We start from the raw sequence: 23,467 nt of genomic DNA, 5'->3' as shown, positions 1-23,467 counted from the left end.
CACTTACCATAGAGTGTGAAGGAAAAGTTTGCCTGCGCTGCACCAGCAACATTTGAGCAGTAACTCCACATGGTAATATTCTTATTCGAGGCTTATAGCCAAGGCAGACTGTAACACAAATGAATTCTCACACATATGACGAGGGCTGATTACTTTCTTCGTTCATATCAATAAACTACCCAGCAAACAAGTGATAAGAATCGATGAAATGATCAGCTGTCTTATTCTATCTTGCATCAAATTCTGATATGCTTATAGCAGCGAAAAGTAAGAATTTTGCACCTAAATTAAAGCTGACGTTTTAGGCATTTTTAGGGTTAGACGAAACACGAGCGAAGTGTTGGCTACGTTCATCATGTAAAATCAACTGATTGTCTCCCTGGATTCCTTTTTTTAGAGCATTTTCAATTGGGCGTCGATATTTATCCACGATTGCTTTGCTTGTTTACAGACGATTCCCAGTAACTTGAGACTCTAGAGAAGAAAAAGACTCTAATTACCTTGAAACAAAAGTGAACGGCTAGAAATAGGAAGGAAATAGGGGGTGGGGGGAGAGGCAATATCATGCAATCATGCAAAAGCATGCAAAATCCAAGTTTAAACCAATCCTTAGGCGAAATTCCTTTCGCGATGGTGTTGCGAAAAACTATTAACAGATATTCCAGCGTGTATACACATCAGGGACCGGTGAAACACATCGTTAAGTCCAATAACTGAATAAAAACTGACAACCTGAAAGAGAGAGGTTTTAACTATGTGGCCTTGTGGCATCATTTGAAAAGGCCACCTCTGGGCATGCTCTAAACTTAGATGACTCGGTGGGAACCCAGGCTAGGCAGTGCATCGACCAGCCTAAACAGTGGTAGTACCGTAAAAAGTGTTGTGGTGGTAAGGGGTGAAATGGAATGTTCGCTGTGTTCAATTGTTGGCATTTTAAGCAAAGTAAGTACTGGCGATAATGTTAGTCTTGAAAGTGAGATAAGGACATGTAATATTATTTAAGGGCATTTTATGTACACTTAGTAACGTATAGTGTTGTAAATAAAGTTGGGAAAGTAGTAGTTAAAATTTTGACTTCAGTATGAAGGGATCGAATGAAAAGCGGCGAAGTTAATAAAGATGTAATGCACTGTGATTAATGTATCCTTAAGACGCCAGTCATTACTATCGCCGGGGGTGAGAAGATGTTTGGTTGATTCACGATAAAATTCATTGGATCCCTAATAAGGCTCTGGAATGTTCCTATGATCCCCCTAATTGACAGTTAATTGGCAGCCAATTCTTTTTATAGTCCTTCCTTTAGACTCTTTCTTGCTGTGCCGTTCAGTTTTGACCCCACGGAGAGAAAGAATTGGTTAAACCACCTGCAAAATTGGCTGACATCAACTGTCAGGTCATCAATCACGTGACTGACACGTGCAAAGATACACCGGCATCTCATTTTTTGAACGGATAGTAAGCTGTGGACCGATTTTCAAAACCGTCAACCCGTACTATTATTTTAACGGTTCCACAGGGCGTAACTGGCCTGTCCATGATCAAGGAGCATTTCATTTGTTAAATTAGTTTATGAAAGTTAGTTGCTCTGTGATGAGCACCTGTTCCCGTTATACTTATATTTCTTATAGCACATTTACTCAGGGAAGGGTATACAAAACAGTCATAAGAAAATTCAAGTGAAACGAATTCATATTACTTGATTAGTTTTTCTTGCTAAAACAGCTGGTAAAGACACAGAGAATGCCCAACCACTGATGATTTTTTAATAAATCAGCAATAACAAGATAGTACATTCCTTGAAAATACTGTCAAATAAAATAATTATTACAATTTGATTAAATTGATTTTATGTAAATAAAACGTTGTCTGGTCTTGTCAACAGCGTAAACCTTTTCGTAATAGGGATTGATCGCGATCTTTAAGGCAGGTCACTATAGATTCTCGCTTCCTCATATTCAAATCATTCATTGACGAACCTAAGATTTTTTCTCGTATCACAAAATTACCACTTGACTCTCCTCCGCGAATATTCTGACAGAACGTTACAATTTAATCAATATACTTGCCGCTGTTCCCTAGGGCAAAATCCTTGTTTTTCGGACTGTATATCTAATTTTTATAAATTTTTGCGATGTTATTGTTTCTACTTTATCAGACTTTATTAAACAAACAAAAGACATCAATAAAAAAAAAGCCGAACGAAAAGCAAAATAGAAATCATTAAAAATCACAGGGAGGGATCCTTTCATTTTTCTAGCAAATTCTCGGCACTATTTGGTATCTGTACATTTAGCCTGCCCTTTTAGCACGTTTTATAACTGTAGCCAACAATCTGCAACATCATCAAACTTGTAATTGATCCAATTCTCTCGCTGAATTATGCAAGCCTCCTTTTTATTTCCATTCAGGAAAGTAACTCCTCTTTGCCAGGTGTTTAATACAAAAGGCTGTGTTTTCATGATCAGTTTTAATTTTGTCTCTTACCAATTTCCTTTTTTTTTTTTTTTTTTAACTTTGTCATTTCAAATTTTTACCAATTTTCTTTTTTTCAGCCTTCCGGTATTTCCATATTCTGTTTACCTAAAAGTCATGATAATTGCATTATAAACCTGCAAGACTTGTGCATTTCATTTAAAATGTCAAAATAGAGTTGTGGAGTAATTGGAAACGTGTTGTTAAGAAAACAAAATGTCAAAGCTGTATTGCTGTATCCAAATAGAAAAATAGAACGGTCAAGCGAAGATCACGGAATCATTAAATTTACATTATATGATGATACAGATCTGTTCACAAAGGTTTCTGTGTGTCGGGCGGTGTTTTTCCATCAACAGAAAAGGGTGGGTTTAAATTTTTCTCTTCCTTTCTGATCTTTCTGTCTTGTTTGACTATTTTGTCTTTAGGCAGGTAATTTATATGTTTCAGACGTTTACTGACTATACCTGATTTTGTGTCAAGATTCTCTTGACAGAGATGTTACTTCAAATCGAGTACCGATTTGCAATCGTCTTGTTCTTAGCGGCAAAGACAGCTGAAGGAGCCGAAAATGGTGTTTTCTTTCAAATCAAAGAAAATATATTTTTCAGCTTTGGAGAAGAAAGCCTTTTGTGGTCGGGAACGGGTTCTTTGCTTTCCTGTTCTGTTTTGTGTATGAGGCAAGCCTCTTGCAGAAGTGTAAACTTTCTGGAAAACGCCGGACTTTGTTATTTTCTTCGCGACGAAGTGCAAACAAATTCAGCAACTGGGCGCTTTTAGAGCGGGATGGCTCTTTCTATTTAAAAAAGGTATTTCACGTTGATTTTTTCACATGTTATAGTTTTCGGATGACAACTTGCGTTCATTTTAGCATTGTCACGACCCAGAAAACCGTTGCTCGATCTTTCCCATCAGGGAAGACTTTTCACAGCAAAACTGATTACTGTTTCCATCGTTTCAAGAGACAAAAACTCTAAAAAATTTAATTTCAGTCAAAAAAAAATTAAGAAAAAGACCAGAGCGTTTAATTCATAGCGCGCCGAAGTAATTAAAAATGGAAAGTATTAAAACGCATGAATATTCTTAAAGAGCAGCATAATCAATGGAGATACGCGTTAAAGAAAGTATTTTGGTTTTATCAGCTGAGTTGATAATGTTAATTGGCCGCCTTCAAGAGATTTTAGAGCTGACGTCTCGAGCCATGGCCCTCCTTCAGCTTCAGAACTCAATGTTGGCCAATTTACATTATCAGTTGATAAATCAAATTATCTTGTTATAAACCCCCCACCGACTTAACACCACCGCTTCTTTCGAAAATTACCCCCTTTAGTTAAAAAATGGAGATGACAAGACCAATTACCAGAAGTTCATTTCAAAATAAAGCTTATCATCCAAAGCACATAAATTGTTCAGTTATAAGCTGAAGCCACCAACAACTGAGAGCACACTATTACTACCCAATGAGCCTTCAAGAACTTCGTATATGCGCACACGCATGCATGCACGAGGTATGGGTATTAACTGATATGTATTGTTTGACTCCAATGCAGGTTGACCTCCCAGGAATAACCACTTAACCCAAGGTGAGAGCGGAAGATTAGTGTTGATATTGGTAACTAAGAGACATATTTAAACTGTTATATTTAACTCCATTCAGCCTATCGTTAGTATGCATATTCTACAGGCATACTGGTCTCTATACATTTCCTAAGGTACTGACAAATAATTTGTTTATCGATCAAGAGCTTCGTTAGTTGGTGATCATTTCCTTTATTTTCGTGATTCTGATTCAGGGTGATTTTGTAATGAAAAATTAGATGCCAGTCACTTATAGGGGTCAAATGATAAATGAAAATTGATAGCAGTTTTTTTAGCTTTAATACCGCAGAAAAACATGACGCAAAAACTCGGAAGTTGGACATTGCATGGTTTTGAAAGACACTCAACTTGAACCGAAAAATGGTTATCTGAATTTGGGGCTTATTGCCCGTCTGAACGTCTTCAGCAGAGCGAAATCTATAGAGAAAAGCAATCCCCTTTATACCAGGTACCATTCCGCACAGCACCTCATAGTCTATAATTAATTCCCCGCTGTGTCCGTAAACAGTTCATATTTATTTCTTTAAAAAAACTTTTCTTACGATATAGTTTCCCTTAATTTTGAGATCATTTTCGTTCTGACTATTGCTGGAAAAAATTATAAAAGTATATTTTACAACACATGCGGCTATAATATCTGTAAAAAAGGCATGCATCCCAAATAAAAGCTGGCGGCTGAAAAATTAGTTCAAGTTCTCCTGTATATTAACATGTTCCGAGGATCATCACCGCAAATCATGTTCGAGTTTTAAATACCACCAAAGAATCTGTTTTCTGACTCTCATATGAAATGCTGACCACAGCTTTGTTCAAAATATTTCAAGATAGTTCCATATAATTGAAATTCTGTGATACTTTTCTGAAAACATAGCATTCTTTGAAATATGAAATGACTCCAACCTTCAAAACTTTTATCTGTCCTCTCATCCACTCGTGTTTATTTCTGTAACTTAAATCCACGTTCTTTCTGCCACCCGCTCTACGCTGCTGTCTTTTTATTGTTCTTCATGACTTCTTCAATCCAGCTCCCTAAAGTACAAAACATCTGAAAATACACCTAGATCACCGTTTATTCATACATCCGTTTTCATTTGCCCATCGTGTAACACCCCGCAAATACCAGCGGCCTTCTCTCTCACAGGTCCAGCGTTCCGCCACTGTCAACCTTACATGTGCCTCGACTCTGACCCAGGTCCCCAGCACAGCGCATGTCTGACGTCACATTGTAACTCTTTTCTGTTTGTACTACAGTTGAACAACTCTGTGATCTACAAGAGGAGAGTGAAGTGCGCCTGACTCCATGTCTTGCTTCGTAACATAATATGTCCAGAACGACCCCAGCCAGTGACGTACAAGCTTCGTACCGTCGTTAAAATCCAAGTCCGGAAGCCATATTGGTTACATGCGCATCAAAGAAGATTGGTCTTTGGAAGCTTCATCATAAGCATATCATCTTCGTAGGGATTTTTCTTCCCCCTGGATCCCCGAAGTGTTTTTGGTGTAAAATTTATCTTCTTTACTTCACCGGAAACAGTTGTGCTCCTGTTCCTTTCTTTCTTCCTTACACTGCACCCCCTTCTTTTGGAGTTTCACCCGCTGAACCGAATGAAAGGAAACAGTCCCCACCCCCCAGCCCAGTCCCATAACCCTATGAGCAGTGTAAACCTAGAAAACCCTCCTCATGGAATTTATTCAAAAGGCATAAGGGCCATGTTTTAAGAATCCCACCTTCCTTGTAACCACCTTTACTTCACCCGCTGCCAAAAACCCATCCTAATACCAACTTCGATCCCCTGTTGGGAAGAAATCTTGTATGCCCAAATATGTTTTTTGTTTTACATTCTTATATATACCTGACCTTAAACGTCCAAGAGGAAGGGCCGTATTTGTTTTGAGCCCAGTAAAATTTCGACTCGTCGTCGTCTAACTGTCTTCTCCCCGTTTAATCCAACCTGTTCCCCCAACAAAACGGGAACCGTTACCTCCATACCGTACATACTTTTAATCATGCTGAATACCTAGACACAATGGGAAAGCGTAAATAATTTACAAATCAACTGTACGTACACTGGCGAACATAACTGGGGGGGGTGTCTCCGGCCCCCTTAAAATGAAAAATCCCAAGCTTTCTCCCCCTATTATAAAATAACAAGAGATTTGCAATTTTTGGAGCGGGGTCCCCCAATGGCTAAGTTTCTTACCGAATGGATGAAAAACGTGCAACCAAACCACAACCCACATGAAAACCTTACCAGCAGTTGGGGACCATTAAAAAGTTGGCGGGGACTGTTTTAACCACATTCCACTTGTTTGTTTCACACCAAGTGTGCTTGAGCCCCCGTTCTCCAACCAATCGCAAAAACAGTTAGTGGAGGGGGGGATCCAAGTACAATGGAGCCACCCACAAAGATGATGGGATGCTTTTTTCGGTGTTGTCAAAGTATCCCCAGCTGGAATCCTGCCATGGCCCCACTGGCACCTGGTTTTTAGCAATAAAGCTCCCACCCCACCCAATCCTGAGGCGGTCGACCAGGTTTAATGTGCAACACGTTTTTTTTTTTTACAACCCACCAATGTCCCTGTCAAAGTAAAAAAACAACCAGCCAAACACAAGTTTAGTATCTGTCTGTGTAGTGACTATTTCTCAGTATTTGCCGGTTTTTGTCCCTGATCGGACTGTTCAAAATTAATATGCATTCGTTGAAAGAATTACCGTCCCCCCATTAATATATGGGTGTTCATCATCCCAATCAATTACCTTTCTGCTCTTGAAAGAACGTTTTTAATGAATCTGCAAAATCATCCTTTTGTCAGAGTGACGTATTCCCCTGACCTTCCCTGCCGCTAATAGAGCGCAAACCCAAGTCTTGTAACTATTATTAAAGACAACTTAACTACGGTATTTTTTAAACCCCAGGAACCAGAAGAAATTTAACTCCAAGCCCATTTCTTCTCCTCCTTTGGAGATAAACCCCCTTTCAACCAATCCCCTAACCTACACTAAATTTCCCCTTGGGGTCCCCCCCCCTATATTTGATGATCCATCTCTCACCTGGGAAAACATCCCATATCGACAAATAGTAAATCTACAAATCGCTAAATTCAATAGGTTTTTATTTTGTCCCGTCCCCCCTATTTTCCCCTTTTTTTTGTATTCCCTCTACAACCAAACTACACTTTGTACTACACCTTTAATTTTAATCCCATTACAAAATTCGTCCCTTTACTAGGGTACTGACTGCCGGGCCTGTCCGTGTCGTCCACTATACCATATCTACACGTTAAATTAGAATGTTTATTAATTTTTCTTGCAAAAAGCCGAGCTGTGGCTGGGCCTTATCACACCCAAAACCTTCCCCAACGACCCCTGTTCCGAGCCCATTCCAACTCCTTTTAATTCTCCCAAACTAGGGATTTTTTTTAAGATTGATTTTCCCAAGTCACTAACGTGTTTTTTTTGAAATCGCCCAAATTCCCCATGTTTTATTCAATAAAGAAAATGACCTTATTTGCCCCTCCCATTGCCTTCTCAATCCCTTTTTTTTTTGTAACGAATTAAAGCACCAAATTCCCCCCCAGCCACCTACATGGGGTACCAGAAAACAGCCCATTATATTAATCCTTAATGCAATTTGATTGGCCCGTTTAAAACAAATCACAAAAGCAATTTTTTTACAATTTGCCCCCTCCCCTAAAACCCCAAACCTTCCTAAAATTTGGAACTCTCTCCTTTTTCCTGTTTTTTTCAGTCCCACCTCGTTTTTCCTTCCCAAACCTTCCCCCTAGTCTTAAGACGAAAGATGCAAGAGTATTTGTTTTTACTTAAATATCCCACCTTGGCACACTTGGGCACCTAAGACCCCCGCAAATTCCGCAGCCACTTTTTTTTTCTTTTTCTATAATTTTTATTTTAATGTAAGTGGAGGTGGGCCCTTCTCCCCATAAGCCTTCGGATGGGCATTCCTGGGTGTCTCCTCGCCCTTCCTAGGCTATAACCCGCCGTGTGAAATTAATTTTTTGAATTGTGCCAAATAATGGCAAAATTAACAAGATAACGATTTTACACCATGGCTGGTAACTAAATTCAAGGTACAACAATGAAAAACCACCAAAAATCTTGTTGGAAAAAAATAGAGAAGGAATTCTTCCATGGCTGATTAAAGTATCTTACACAAAATTACATACCCCACAAAATGACAGCGTTTTCCAAAGCCATGCCCCCTTTTGTCGCCTTTCACCCCAAACTCGTTTGTAAGGTACCAACAGAACCATACTGGAAATTTGCCCCATTATCTTCAGTCCCCAGAAAAAGCGGGGTGTGTGATTGTTAGTAAATTCCACTATAAAAATTTGCCTCTTTGGGACCACTAGGATGCCATTTGTGGGGTTAAAATATTATAAGTTATGACCGGTGGGTTTGGCTTTTGCTCTACAAGTTATTATTACAGATGAGTTTAATACTGCAATATTGTCTGGAACTGATGCCCCAAGCTTGGTGTCGTATGGTTTATCTGCAAATATAATAACAACCGGGTCTGCAAGTCAATCAAATTGTTGGTTACTGCAGACAATCCTAATTCTCACATAATGTCAAATGTTTTTACTCACGTAGAACACTTAGCACCGCTGCTTTTTGTATCAGGAAGCCCCAGTCCGTTCTTTGCTGTGCAGATGTATGTACCTCCATCGTAATCGACTCACATTCCTTATAAACAAACTGTTGACCTGGTGGGAACACTTTTACTGTTGTCTCTAAGCTTACTCCAAGAGATTTGAGGAATAAGTTTGTCATATGGGGCATATGAAGTAGCATTACAAAAGAATGATACACTTGCACTTTCGTTGACGGTCATGTTCTGTGGAAAGTACATGATAGAAAAAGCACCTGTAATAAAAAGTGAAGGAATTTAGATTGCATTTCATTTAATTTTAGTGAAACTTATGAAAAAAAAAGACAGTCAAATAAAGCACAAGCCTCGACTAGTTTCTCTATATTTGCACACAAATCAGAACTATATTGAAAACGCCAGGTTTGATCACTTGTGTGATGTTGTGCTGGTTGCTGGAGGCCTTCTCGAGTGTTTTTTTGGCCAAATTTTGCTGAGGCTTAGTTTACTTCAAGTCGCATAGAGTTGCGATGTCTTAAGGTACAAGAGTGCGTCTTACTTACCAACTACCGAAACCTTGACAGAGCCGTTTGAACCAGAGCCAAGCCTGTTGAGTGGTACGCATAGATAGGTTCCTGCGTCAAAATATCTGGCCTTGTGAATAACATGTACTCCTGTAAAACTAGTTCTTAAGTAGACACCATTACGATAAAACTGGTATTGACTTGGCGGTGGGTTGGCATCAGTTATGCAAGTCATTGCAATGCGACCATTTCCTAGTACCACTGCATTTAATTTATCGGTTGTTAATCTTGTAGTTATTGGATTATCTAAAGGAAAAGAAAGACATCCATTTGAGATTTTGATATTAACCATGCAACACACCTCCTTTAATAGACGCTGTTTTGGGACGAATATGAAATTCGAGACTCCCGAGAAATCGTCTTAATTAATTTCAAAGAACTTGCTGAAGTGTAAAGTACGGACAACACGAATTGTCGTGTAGTCTTCCACCTTCTCGCTAGCATTTGGACTTAATATGATAAAAACGATTCTCGATCTCAGATAGATCTCAATGCACTTGTAGCATACTAACATAGAATGGACAAAATATGGGAAAAAGATACAGCATTCTTGATAACAGCAAAATAGGAAAAATATTCCGCGATGATGCTGTGGATAGCATCAATTTTTCTTTTCATGCCGGGGTCTTTGTAAATTTGAAGTGGAGCTGGACTCGCGATTATATATCTCTAACAATTATTGCCTTGGTGACTTCCACAAAAAACATTCTGAACTTACAAAGCACGTTCACATATGCCGACTTAGAAACAGGACTTCGCACTCCATTATCACCGACGCATCTGTATTCACCGCGATGCGACCGACCAGCAGCTGAGATTACTAAAGTGTTCCCAGTGACCAACGTTTTACCATCTGCAACTCTTATCCAGGACAGCTGTGCCGCTGGTCTTCCTGTTGCATTACAGGACATTGTAACATTTCTTCTTTCTTTTTCCAAAACGTTAACGTTGCAGCAAATGTACTCGATCGTCGGCGAAACTAAAAATATATAAAAACACAAATCTTGAGTATCACATCATAATATAGCGGCGTGAAAAGCCTTCTTTATAAACAACATTGTCAGTCGCTCTCATACGAAATGGATCGTTGGGGGAGTGTGTGGGGTGAGGAAGGGCATTACCTGACAAACACCGTTGGAGGTGCTAATACTTTGGGCCCAGCCTAAACGATGCCGTGTAAGTCATTCTGGAGAATCACTCTTGTTTATTTCTTCGTATTTTGTTTTCCTGAATAAATCGAGGAGAACGACAAAATCTAGCTGAAGTAAGGCTGACATTGATTTGTCGCCTCCGTCAAAGCTGGAACATTTTATTTCATGTGACCAACTACAATACAAACAGAAATTCGACTCACAGTTATCCATCTCCACTCGAGCAACAGCTGACACATTCTCACCGCGAACACTTATTGCGGTACATCGGTAGCTGCCAAAATCTGATTTGTAAGCATTGTGTATTACCAGTGTTTGTCCTATGGAATGCACTTTTCTAGTGTCGCCAACTTTCCGCCATGTTATTGTCGGGGGTGGATTTCCCGTCGTATTACAAAAAAACTCAAATGTATCTGTTTCGTTCACAAGTTGATAGGCTGGATGAATGGTGTGGATAGCTGGTGACTCTGTAGAGTAAAAAGCAATTCTTAGACCCTTCCTGTCTAGTTCCACATTGTATAGTGTATTTCAAATATAGGATAGAGGACCACTTGTTCATCAGTTGAAATACTGTTGACGGTTACCCTCTGGAAATAAGTTGATTATCATCATTGGTTAACATTTAAGGACTCGGGTAATCACAAGATCGTCGTTTACACATACTACCAAACAACTATATCCCATTTGAAGTCAACTATTCTCCCACTTGTTGGTTCTAAGACAAGAATATAATCACAGACCCACTTACCATAGAGTGTGAGGGAAAAGTTTGCCTGCGCTGCACCAGCAACATTTGAGCAGTTGCAAATGTAGACTCCTTGGTCCAAAGAAGTGAAGTTTTCAATTACATAAACACCTCCATTGGCGCTTAGTAAGTTACCAGCGCGATATATGCCACAGAGTGGAGCAGGGTAGCCACGAGACCAGCACCGTATGGCAACAGAGTCACCCAGGATGGCTGCGTTACAAGACACGTTCGTGGTGATTACTATTTTCCTCGGAGATCCTTCAGAGAATGAAACAAGTTGATTAATTTGATACAAGCTAAGTCTTTGATTGGGGGCACAATTAATAGAAGATATCTGGTCCAGATTGCGCTTCTCACACTCACAGTTTCAGTATTTTTCGGAGGTCATTCCAAAAGACTAGACAGTCATTTGCTTTTTCCGGAATTTCAAGGATATTTAACAATTCATGCTTATCGAACTGATTTTTAAGCAAACAAGACGCTGTTCTCTGATTCTCTGGGGGGGGGGGAAGGGGGGTGTGAATGAGAAAAGCCACCGTTACGGAGAGTCATTTGCAATTTCCAGAACATCAAAATGTGAAATATAGGTATTCGTATTATAGGTATATTTCTGGGTATTCGAAGATTAACGAGTCCTTAAATTCGCTGCGTTCACAACTTATCTGAGTTTTGACCATTTCACTTCATGAAATGTACGCAATTACATTTTACGCGCTCCAAAATATAGGTCAAGAAAATTTATCCACCAACCTAAAACGTTGAGTACTGTAGCTCTCATATCAGTTGCCGCATCATTAATTGCCCAGCACTCATAACTGCCAATATCTGACTGAGTGACGTTCAATAGAGTGACGTTACCAGTCACCTGACTCTCCGAAACAAGTTTTCCATTTTTTTTCCATACTACAAGTGGTGTGGGGAGACCAGTTACGGTACACACTAATGTAACCTCACTACCAAGATCAGCTGTTCGATTTGGGGAAATCCAAATGATTTTTGGCGGAACTGAAAATAAGGAAAAAGTATGAGAGTATGAGCAAATGCAAACTAAAGTGGTTAAAATCGTTCAATCGAGTTTCCCGAATTATAGATCGTGGATCGTTATCAAGAAAGGTAATGTCCAAGGGTCTTACAAGTATGGTGCCATCAAATTGACCGTCATTCACACTCTCACTGATTAAAATAATTTTTAAGGGTGATACAACTACTGATGACCCTGTAGTTTTCATCGTGGTCCACTAATTAAACGCACTCAAATAACTAAAAATTATTAATAGTATTCAAGCGTGACACGATTGAAAACCCCAACTAGTAAGAGGCATACTAGTTGGCGTTAGCAAGCGTGGTTGTAGATTTAAACTGGCAAGGAACAATCCCATCTAACGATCAGAGTGATTCTCGAGCCCGGGATCTCTGGATTTAGAGCTAGTACAAGGCGTTCTTCACTCGACCATACTTCCTCTAGGAGGGAAGGAAATGACAGAAGCACTTGGCGGGAAGTGCTAATGGGAACAGCGAGTTCAATTGCAACTGCAACTCTTTTTATATTTACATCGTACCTGGTAATACCAAAAATTATTTCAGTAGCATGGCATAATTTCGAAATTCAGCGGTCTACTTACCTAAAGTTTCAGCTGTCTTTTCGCATTCTGTATTTTCCTGGAACTCGACATCGTCGATAGCAATGTCACTGCGTGCAGTGCTACCAACAACACCCTCAAACATCACCTAAAACAAAGAAGAATAGAGTGGAAAGAGGTAAAAACACAACAACAAAAAAAACAAACACACACACGTTCGTCTTGAAATACTTTACTTCATACAGGTGACGAATGGTTGTGAAAAGATCAGCTATACCGTACCCTGTAAGTTGCATTGAAATTAAGGGGCACAGTTGCTCTGTACCAAGCATTTCCCTGGTTGCCTGACAACTGCCACAAAACTTGATCTTCAACCTTCACTGTGAGTGTAGCAATGGACTGTCCATACATATGATAGAAGAATACCATACACGTGGTGTTTTCATCACTTCGTATGTGTGGAGACACGAGTGAAGCAACTTCACCCCTGCTTCGTCCAGATGCCTCAATGTAAAAGTAAAAACCTGCATTGGGGAAAGAACTACAATGAAATAAGGGTAATTATGTTTACTCTTGGATGTAACACAAGAGTGTTGCGTGACATCCCTTGGGCGATTAATAATGTTAGTGATACTTAATGACAGATGTGATTTTCACAAATGCATGAACATTCAATAACGAAACAAAAACACCAGGAAAAAAGGTTGATTTTCAGTTCGGTCGACAAATAAAAGAATTTTAATCATTTTATTTGGGCTTGAGCCTAAAGAGTGAGAGCTTTTTCCAATAGTAAAATACCTCACGAAAAAGTTCGATTGTATCATTATCACTCAGTCACATTCCTCGGTATGAAGCTTTCCTTACCACTACCAGAGGTGTGATCTTGGGATGGTCCGGTTTCATGTGATATCGTTGGGCCAAACTTCCTAGTCCACGTTAACCCCTGGCTGCCTGGTCCATTCTCCCAGCCGCAATACCAAGTGTCAAATGAGCAGCTTGCATCTGCAGAGAGAGTTTCAGATATTTCTTCTTCTTTGTTTCTTTCGAAGTACAAATCGATTACTTAACACACAAGCTGACATACAGGAATTTGATGACTTTACAGAGTTTGTAAATATTTTCTGCCTTACCTTTTGCCTTTACAGTGTAATTAAAGTCACATTTCACCCCGGCATCTTTCGTGTGATCACAGTTACTTTTTCCCCAGCCAGCATGTGGACAAGCTGCAAGCGTGCTCTCATTTCCCGTGCAGTTGACGTCATCAAGCCATATTGGCCCATCGTTAGCACTACCAAAAACTGTTCTGTTTGTAAAGTCAAAAGCTCCTGGGTATCCCAGCATTCGACACACTACGTTCGCATCATTCATGTCCCAATGATCTTGGCATATTGTTCCCCACTGGCCATTGTAGTAAAGTGAAACACGACCTTGATTTGGGTGACCACCACCATTCAACAGCTCAATATATAAAACTGTTAAAAGAAATCAAAATTGTGATCGTGACTGTTGAATACGCACTTACCTACACGCAGTCAGTGTTGAGCTGTACAATTATGTCATAACAGAGCGACTCATTTTTCATTTTATGGTGTACATTTCTGTAAAAGAGAACTGCATGGTGAGTGTCTGCCTAAAAACGTTCTTTTGTATTCTATCATCTTCAAATGGGTTTGAAAAATGTGCTCTCTAGACGTTAATCTCTACACTAAGCACACACATATAGAAGTTCCTGATTGATCTCAGTCTTAATTACTTTTCTAATCGGGAGCCGAGTTTAATTAAACAGAACTTGATCGCCACATCTGACAACAGAATGCTAACACACCTGAACGTCTATAATCATGCCAAAGCCTTGGACAGTGATTGCATATCAACAATTGTTAACAGGCTGCAAATATGACTGGAGGCTACTTACTGGGATTTAAGGGGGCAATAACAGAGCTGGACATGACGGCCAATGACGATGAACTTGGAGATACTACTATAGCTTCTGTTACACGAACAGTGTGGGTTGACGATTTCTGGAATTCTATTGATGTTGGGCTGAAGGGTATTGGTGGGGACACCTGTGTCAAAATGGACTGAGCCGTTGTGGATGTAACTGCTTTTGAGCTAGAGAAAAGAGATTTCTGTGTTCTTGTTGACACGATTTTTAAACTGACATAGTGAGACGGTTTTTCTGTCGGTGGACTGTAACACACGATCTCAGCATCTTTTCTATGATCACAGTTATTGACACCCCAACCACTGTGATCACATTCTAATAGAGACTTCTCTCTTCCTGTACATGACATTTCACTTAGCCACACTGGACCAGTCCCTCCCCGATAATCCTCACAACAGCCAGCTTTCCAGGCTCCCGCATAACCCAACATCCGACAAACAACTGAGGCATCCAGGATATCCCAACCGTCTCTACAGATGGTGCCCCAAAATCCATTTCGGTACACTTCTACTCGGCCTTTATTGGGAGTAGTTCCGTCCATAAGACGTACGTATACCGGAGAATCTAAAACAAAAATCAAATAACATAAGTATCATCCCTTATTAAAAGTGTGCAGAGTACTCTGCTGCCCTGTTGGAAAATGGTGGTGCAAGGCAGGTTATTGACGCTGAGAGGTTTCTTTTTCCACTGGCTGACTATATATTGAACGTACTCCGCAGACAAACATTATGCGAATATTCCTTGAAAAGCAGTGCTGATGTTAGCTTCCTGGAACCAGATAAACCGCTGGGTAAATTCGGAGACATGTTGAAATTGTGATATGCCTTCCCAGAAGGTCAGGGATGCGCCTAAAAGATTACGTATTACAAGAATAGAGACGTCCACAAACGACAGGGACTCACCTTCAATTTCCACCTCGATGATGCTCTTCGGAGATGCAAATGAGCTCAGAAATGTGCAGCGAAATCGAGAAGCATCAGTGTCTGTAACATTGTTCAATTTGAGCGCCATGTCCTTTCCAGGAATCACATCAAAAGTGTCCTCATCATCGATTTCCTGATAAATACCATTATAATATTGTTTAACAGCCATGATCTGCCACTGATTGCTATATAGAAACTTCTCACGTTCCAAGAGAATCAAAGAAAAGCGATCGGCTCTTCTCTTTTCTTCTTTTGTTAGTGATATTGTCCATTCCAGTGTGATCGGTGATCCTCTGTATACACTGTCGGGCTGTTTAATGGTCCAAGACAGAGATTCTTCGAAAAATGAGAGAGAATAAAAAGTGAGTAATAGGAAAAAACTGATTCTTATATATAAAAATATGTTTTGAGAGTTATAACACCCTGGCTTACCTGAAAGCCAAAACAGCGAAAAAAACGACCAAACTGTCAGGGAGTTATCCATGATCAACAATGCCCTGGAGGTTCTTATTTAAACTTGTGGCAGTAGTTCCAGTTCACCTTAATAACATAAGAAACGTGCGGATTAATCATCTTTTCACGATCTAATTAATCTCCGTTCCCACTGCGACGAGGCCTCTTCAATTCGGTGCACGCTCGTGTCTTTTGCTGCAATTTAACTTGGGTACATGTGAATGCACCCTTTCTTTGTTTTTCTTTAAACAGAGCGTCACAAATTTTAAGTGCGTGACTAACGTGGACTATCTCACGCGCGTGAAGTATTCAAAGTTCTACCCGGAAATATCAAATTCTTTTATACCACACCTTTAGTGTTATTTCCAGACGGAAACACCTCATGATGACTTGTAACACAAGACTGCGGAATACATTAAAACTCATTAGCATTATGCGGAATCAATATTAAGCCACATTATATTTCCTTACCTGGCGGAAATAGAATAAAATGCTAACCACAGATTTAAGTTGTGAACATGAATTACACAAATAATTTTCATAAAATGAGTCACTTTCTTTCGACTCAACTCCGTTGATTTTTTTCAACGCGCAAATTTAAAATGCATTTTTTATTTACAGACTTCAAATCTTCGACGACGGTCTATTTTTTTTGTTAAATTAAAAGGCCCAAACACCCTGCATAACATTGTCTAACCTACCGGTTAAATCTCAGTTCTTATTATTGCAAATGGAATAAAGGACTTTGTTATACGTCTCAGTCAGTCGTCGACACGACATGGCCGATCTGACAACGCCATCTAAAACTCACAGTTTTACAATCGCACTGACACAGCTACGAGATAAATGATCAGGCACAAAGATGTCGTACATGTGCTAAAATCTCTGACAGACAAAGCACACAGTATTGCTATTGTTCCAAGAGGGAAAACATAAAGGGAAAACATAAATGGAAAACATGTGGAAAGGCTGAAAAAGCTGCTTAGCTTTGCAGTAATTTCATATCGCAAATTGGAGATTTTAAAATTCGCGGAACGTTTTTTTGGAAAGTTAACTGAATTCTGGATAATCTAGGAAGGTAAACAACCACTTCGCAAAATATTTGACAAAGAAATCAGAATACTGAATGAATAACCTCTTATCCGCGTTATTTCCCTCGACTTTTGTATTGGACTAAGAATGATTTTTTTGCGGCGTTATATTCCACTGCTTATTTTTTTCAGCGTGTACCCATATTTGCAGATCAAGCAAAATCCGCAAAATTTGAAACTTGCATTCAATTTCCCAGCTAGGCATACTAGACGGTTCTGTCGCTTTCCGTCGTCGAGCAAAAGTAAGACATCTGCACAACACAGCCTATTAGCTTCCAATTAAAATTATCCCTGAATGTTACAAAGTCCACCGCAGTTATTATTTTGTTTGGATTGACAACCTTTATACCTTATATTTCTCCAACCAAAACGTTATCTACCTTGATCCTTGACAAACATGAATCAATATCGGCCTCGTATATTTTACATATGGTATTCAGAAAATCTGTACGGCCTGAAATCTTTTTTCGAGCGAGCAGGTATCTTTGAGAAAAATAACTTTTACTCCTTTTGAATATCACCTGCTGAACATTGCAAACGATAACTATTAAAAAATAATTAGGAATAAAAAGTAAAATTAAAAAAAAGTCACATGAGTTGGCTTCTCAAATGTTTAGTTCGTCTCAAATGAAGCTGGGACTAAAATTAGACATGGAGTGACAAATAAAGCAAAAGCTGTATCAGTCATCCTCGGAATGTTGTCATTTCCTGTCTATTCTATGCATGATTGAATTTTTTTTAAACAATAGCTCGGCGAAAGTGTTTGACGTCAGTGGAGGAGGGACTAGAGAGTTTGTCACTAACACAAATAAATATACAAAGAGTTATGTCGGACTTCCTCTTCAAGAAGTTGCGTGAAGAATGGAGGGTTCCAATACCACCTGCGTGCTACTATTTTTTCTGAACTGTGTAATTTTACTGGGCAAGTGATGTTGAAATTAGTTTTGAAATAGTTTGGTTTGATTGTATCATTTACGCGAGCGGCGGTTACAAACCATGTCGCCAATACTGAAATGTTTGCCGCATGAAAACGGTCCTCTTTTAGCAGTCGAGTTTGAATATGTCTGACTCATAGCCTTTATGGTTTCGATTTCAGAGGGATTTCAATGGTCTTATCAGCAACAGGCAAACCATGTAATCAACGTAGTCGCCGGCTCAAATGTTTCACTGCCATGCGATTATGTGCTGACTCCTCAAGAAGAACAACAAGCTGATATATTTCATTTGCTGACCTGGTCCAGAGAACAACCTTACAACAGTGATGAATGGGCTGGATTAGCCATCAACTCAACATTGATCGGAAGCAAAGTCATTTACGATCATCCCCAACATATTTTCATTTCGGACAGGACTTTGAATGTTATGAACGTAGCCGAAGAAGATCACACTCGTTACCAATGCTCATTTCGAAGTAGTTTCTTCACATCACCAAGTATTATCGAGTTAAACGTACAATGTAAGTATTACATAACTTTAAGGTGTTCTGAAAGTTAGTGGTTATCCTACCTTACGACTCGCTAAGTAAACGTTCTCTCTTGTCACCTCTGCGACGTAACTCTGATCATTATTGTTCATAGAACATTCTCAAAGCAGAATCTCGTTGTAAATGTACCTCCTAGGAAAGAGTATCAGATTTCGTCACGTAGCGCGACTCAAACAACTTCGAAGGCTAACGGTAGATTTACAATGATTAAAACTGAATGGTTCCTTTCGACGATCGGTCGACGCCATTTCTTTCGATTTGTATCTGGGCTTTCGGTTGTCAATAAGTTTGTTATTCACACATAAGACTTGTCAATGGTGATAAAAAATGTATAAATTAGATAGACACATGTCAGATCATTCGTTGTCAACAAGAAATTAATCTTAATTGGCTTTGCAGAAGAACCATTTGTATTTGTTTTTTACAATCCTGTGTTCCCTTTTCCTGTCTGGTCATTTGCTGCTTTTTCAAACTTATTATTCAGGAGCCATTCTTAGGAAAAAAGGAAGGACACTTGCTTATGTTTGGGCACATGAAGATTGTCAAGATCTGTTTCCAAATCACACATGCTTTGGCTAATGTGATATGTTAAAGAGAGAATGCTTTCTCTTTCCACATTTCAACCAAACTATATTAGACCCTTTAAGAGAAAATAACAGTTCAAATACATATAGTAGATGAAAATTTCAAAAGAGCCAAGCAAACTTGTATGATGGCAATTATAAGCAGGTGTTACCATAAGTATTATCGATTTGCATATCAGAAAGCATCGAATAGGAGAAATGCAAAATTTTGCACACTATTGTGGTGAAGGAAATTTCATTAGGACATTTTTGCTGCATGGTGTCTTTAAAAAACAAATTTACACTTTCTATATTGATTTGCATTTAAATAAAAATTAAAAAAAAAATTATTATAACTTATCTCATTGTGAGTCACATCTCTGCCATTTCTAAGAGGTAGAAACTATAAAAGTATTGTGGTACAATTTTCTTAATATGTATTCTGGTTTTTAATTGAAACACTGAAAGATTTTGCCAGCAAGATTCGATTTTCTGCCCCAACTAAAAAATATTTCACAGACTGCCTTGATTTTCCCATAAGAGAGAAATAGTACATTGACGCTTACCACACTAGAAGCCTGCTAGTCTGTGGAATAGTATAATTATCTGTTTGAGCTTCCTTTTGGTGTAAAAGGTAATCGGTCCTAAATCCCAAGTGCTAAGGTTGACATTCTGATAAGGCTGTTATTAGGCTAATGCAGTTATTGGCTGTCTTTGTCTTTGTTGATTAAGTGATAAAAGTGTGCAAGTGTGATAAAAAGATTAGGTGAATATCAAAGACATGTGACATGTTGGCTGCCAGGCAACAGGCAAAGTTTCCTGGAAACTTCAGAAAGTGATGTGTTTCTCATCTTCAAAAAATGGATCAAATGGATTGTAAACTTGAGGAAATCAATAAATTAAGATGTGTGAAGGTAGTCATCAACAGTCCCTATGCTTCATGTATACATATTTCACATTTATTCCCACTTAATTGATTTTGCCATGAATTCTTTCTCTCTCACTGGCGTCCACCAGTTAGGAGAAGTGAATAGTAACTAGATTGCTGGATGTTTAATTTCTCCATGAGTAAATTAGTAATTTTGAAGTGCCTAGAGAGAAGCTGTTCTCATTGTTGTTTTTCTTATTATGTAATTTGATTCTCCAGACAAACCCACAGACACTCTGCTCAGTAGTTCGGTGGAGCCAGCACAAGAAGGGAAACTCTTAGTGCTCACCTGTACAGCCCGTGCCAATCCCTCAGCAGAATATAAATTTTACCGCAACAACAATTTGATCAGCTCGTCCAGCACAGGTGTACTTACTTTTGTTAGTGTCAAGAAAGAGGACCAAGGAACTTATCGCTGTGTTCCTTCTAATAAACTGGGTGATGGCCCAGAAGCAACTCTCACGGTGACCGTTGAAGGTATGTGACCACACCTGGTTGTACATTTTGATTTTATTAGTAAAGTTTTTATAAATACCATCATGCCATTCTAGAAAAAAAACACCCTTGCATGCAATGTATTTTACCCCATTTTTATTCAACATGTCCAAAAACTATTCCAAAGAGGATTTGGCATATTTAAATAATTTAGTGGAGTTACTGAAAGGACTGAACCTGATTCAGCTACTTTTTATCATGTGTTTGTGATCTAAAATATGTCAACTTATGATTGCTTCATGTAGATAAAGAGGAATTCCCAGTTTGGGCATATGCTGCCATTGGTGGAAGTGTTTTATTTGTCCTTTTAATTGCCTCCTCGATCATTGTATTTTGCCGTTCAAAGAAGCACAATAAGAAAGGTAAATGCTTTTGTCAGTTAACTATACTGTGTAGTCTTGTAAAGTGTCACATGCTTAACATGTGGAAGTATTCCAAGCTGTTGAAAAAATGTTGGAGAATAGCTAGTCCTGAGAGTTACAATTTTAATCATACACACAACAGGAGCTAAGATGGATAAAAAAGCTTTGTTTTAACAAATTTTATTATCCTTTTCTTTGATTTTGATTTGAACAGAAAAGAGGGAAATGGGATCACAGAATGACATTTCCAGGTACAATAATCATGATTTCATACTACTTAAATTATCATGAAACATTGTTGTACCTTAGACCAGTGTAAAACTTAAATCATCACTTTCTTACTCGAAGTCGTATTTATCTTTTACTCTCTCAGACAAGGAACTAAGAGAGGCTCTCACATTGGTCCTACTCTCTATGGAGATCAGACGAATGGGGGAATGGAGGTGAGCGATCTTTGTGCGCAAACGTGTCATACATTTTGATTTAAGTGCAGTGGATAGTTTTGCACCTCTGAAACAAACATTCGTTCAGAATTTTGCCCTATTTTGTGTAATTTTTTTTTTGGGGGGGGGGGGGAGACAAAGAAATTTTTCAAGCATCATTCAAAATGAACTTAGTAATTGGTGGAAGTGTTCCTGCCAATAGTCATTGGTTGATCCTATGGGCATGTTGTTTCATTTGCGTGATGTTCTTTTTCTCCTAGATTGGTTATCTGAATGGAGCCTTGAGCCTAAATGATGTTAGAATGAGTCGTGAGGTTTGTACTCCTTTGTTTTCAGTGTATTTTTTGTGGAGTCTCTGTCAATCCCAATGATTTTGTCATACTGTCGTCACTTGTTGTCATCCTACCAGCAAGTGCATTTTAAGCCTGATGACAAACTCCTGTCTTTGAAAACTTTCATTTATTTTGCTTCCTTTTAGTTTGTCAATTTTATTACTAATTGTGAAAATAGTATTTTTGTCTCCTGGATGCCAATGTCAAAGAAATTTTCAAATATCATTACCTGGAATGATACATTGAACATAGCAATTGGCAGAAAGTGTTCCCACCAATTTAAAAATGTCATTAATTGGTTCTACATGCATGCTTTTTTTCGTTTCTGTAACTAATGTTTGATGTTACTTTTTCTTATAGATTGGTTATATGGACGGAGCCATAAGTCTTAATGACGTCAGAATGAGTCGCGAGGTTTGTGTCCCTCTGTTTTCAGTCTATCTGCTAGCATAGTCTCATTTGATCCCACTGTTGTTGTTGTACCATCGTCACTTGTGCTCAGATTGTTATCATCTTACCAGCAAGTGCATTCTAAGTCACCAAACTGTTGTTTTTGAACACTTTCATTTGTTTTGGTTCTATCACTTTGTCAATTTTCTTATTCATTGCAATAATGATATTTTTGTCTCTTAGCTGCCTGATGTAATGAAGGGGGCCATGAGTGCAAATGACATTAGATTGGCAGAGGTGAGTATTCATTAGAGTTTTCATGCACACAGTTTGTAAATACATGCCTAATTTGATGCTTTAGCAAAAAATACACTTGTTAACAGGTTAAGGGTGTAATGTATGTAGAGGTGAATTAAGAGTTATTATGGTCTCCTTTCCTGAGTTCACATGTGCAGGAGAGCAATAGTCCACCTTACCTGCAAGGTATTCGTGTCATTGGACTTATTCTCCAGCCAAATCATTTGTGAGACACCATGTTCGCTAACAATTTTGGTTAATGCATAGGAGGTAACCTTAAGCACAAAATTCATCCACAAGAAGCAGTGACATTCACTCAACTTTCACTCATTTCAAGGTACTTATGATCATAATGTTGCTCGGTATTTCAGTGTTCCCTGTTTAAGTTGAATTTTTCCTTTACTGAAACCAGGACCAACACTCCACAGTTGGTGGAGCCTACCCTACCCGATCTGTTATTCAACTGATTGAGGCTGGAGGAGAAGTAGACTCTAGAATTTAACCCAACAGAACATAAGACGCTCATCCAAGACAAAGACAGATGCAAGCAGCTCCCTCATTGCTGGATATTGCATCACCTGTAATGTTCTGTTTACAGTCAACAGACAACCTACAGTGGAAGGGTTCCACTTAAAAATTTTTATATTCAAACTAAAATTATTTATTAATTACCACCACAGTCGTCGCTATTTGTAACTGTCACAGTTTTAATCATTTTCAAAACTTTTTTACTTTTGTATTTTGTAGCAAATTGAATTTTTACTGTTGACTGTCAATGTATTTAAAACAGAACATGAAAGAAAGAAAAAACCAAACAAAATGAAAGCAATCGAAATTTGTTTAGTATCGATAAAGGAATGTGTACATGAATTATTCAGGGTCAATTCAAGGTGTTTTCATTGTACAAAATAGTCAAATATATTAAAGATTCTTGTCCGTTCTAGGAAAATTTTTTTGACAGATTCGTGTGATTTGTATTTTTTTTAGCCAATAAAGTTTGAAAGTAACTGACTAACTGATG

General features: G+C 38.7%; 2 protein-coding genes across 2 annotated transcripts in view; one reads left to right on the top strand and one right to left on the bottom strand.

Moving 5' to 3' along the window:
• The window catches only part of LOC131769699 (uncharacterized), a 24,718-nt gene extending 5,775 nt beyond the window's left edge, over window positions 1-18,943 (bottom strand). Inside the window, exons 1-15 of the mRNA XM_066168469.1 lie at window positions 18,660-18,943; window positions 16,414-16,465; window positions 16,042-16,149; window positions 15,589-15,945; window positions 14,657-15,250; window positions 13,872-14,213; window positions 13,606-13,743; window positions 13,024-13,265; window positions 12,784-12,889; window positions 11,912-12,166; window positions 11,162-11,419; window positions 10,617-10,880; window positions 9,981-10,241; window positions 9,242-9,508; window positions 8,810-8,956 (exon numbers count right to left, since the gene is read on the bottom strand). Of these exons, the coding sequence (XP_066024566.1) occupies window positions 8,810-8,956; window positions 9,242-9,508; window positions 9,981-10,241; window positions 10,617-10,880; window positions 11,162-11,419; window positions 11,912-12,166; window positions 12,784-12,889; window positions 13,024-13,265; window positions 13,606-13,743; window positions 13,872-14,213; window positions 14,657-15,250; window positions 15,589-15,945; window positions 16,042-16,093 (3,283 nt within the window). The 5' untranslated portion in view covers window positions 16,094-16,149; window positions 16,414-16,465; window positions 18,660-18,943. The remainder of the gene's footprint in view (window positions 1-8,809; window positions 8,957-9,241; window positions 9,509-9,980; window positions 10,242-10,616; window positions 10,881-11,161; window positions 11,420-11,911; window positions 12,167-12,783; window positions 12,890-13,023; window positions 13,266-13,605; window positions 13,744-13,871; window positions 14,214-14,656; window positions 15,251-15,588; window positions 15,946-16,041; window positions 16,150-16,413; window positions 16,466-18,659) is intronic.
• On the top strand, window positions 17,916-23,467 carry LOC131769703 (CXADR-like membrane protein). Its single transcript, XM_059085436.2, has 10 exons — window positions 17,916-18,075; window positions 18,250-18,609; window positions 20,347-20,604; window positions 20,868-20,984; window positions 21,199-21,235; window positions 21,358-21,427; window positions 21,688-21,741; window positions 22,120-22,173; window positions 22,393-22,446; window positions 22,859-23,467. The coding sequence occupies exons 1-10, from the start codon at window positions 18,015-18,017 to the stop codon at window positions 22,946-22,948; spliced, it is 1,155 nt and encodes a 384-aa protein (XP_058941419.2). The 5' UTR covers window positions 17,916-18,014; the 3' UTR covers window positions 22,949-23,467.

Source organism: Pocillopora verrucosa, chromosome 6, assembly GCF_036669915.1.
Source record: "Pocillopora verrucosa isolate sample1 chromosome 6, ASM3666991v2, whole genome shotgun sequence".
NCBI lineage: Eukaryota > Metazoa > Cnidaria > Anthozoa > Scleractinia > Pocilloporidae > Pocillopora > Pocillopora verrucosa.
This window is presented reverse-complemented; position numbering and strand designations above follow the sequence as displayed.

Coding starts and splice junctions, on each gene's coding strand:
- LOC131769703 (XM_059085436.2), top strand. CDS start 18,015: ATGGAGGGTTCCAATACCACCTGCGTGCTACTATTTTTTCTGAACTGT. Junction 18,076..18,249: donor GAACTGTGTAATTTTACTGG/GCAAGTGATGTT, acceptor TTTCGATTTCAG/AGGGATTTCAATGGTCTTAT. Junction 21,428..21,687: donor AGACGAATGGGGGAATGGAG/GTGAGCGATCTT, acceptor TTTTTCTCCTAG/ATTGGTTATCTGAATGGAGC.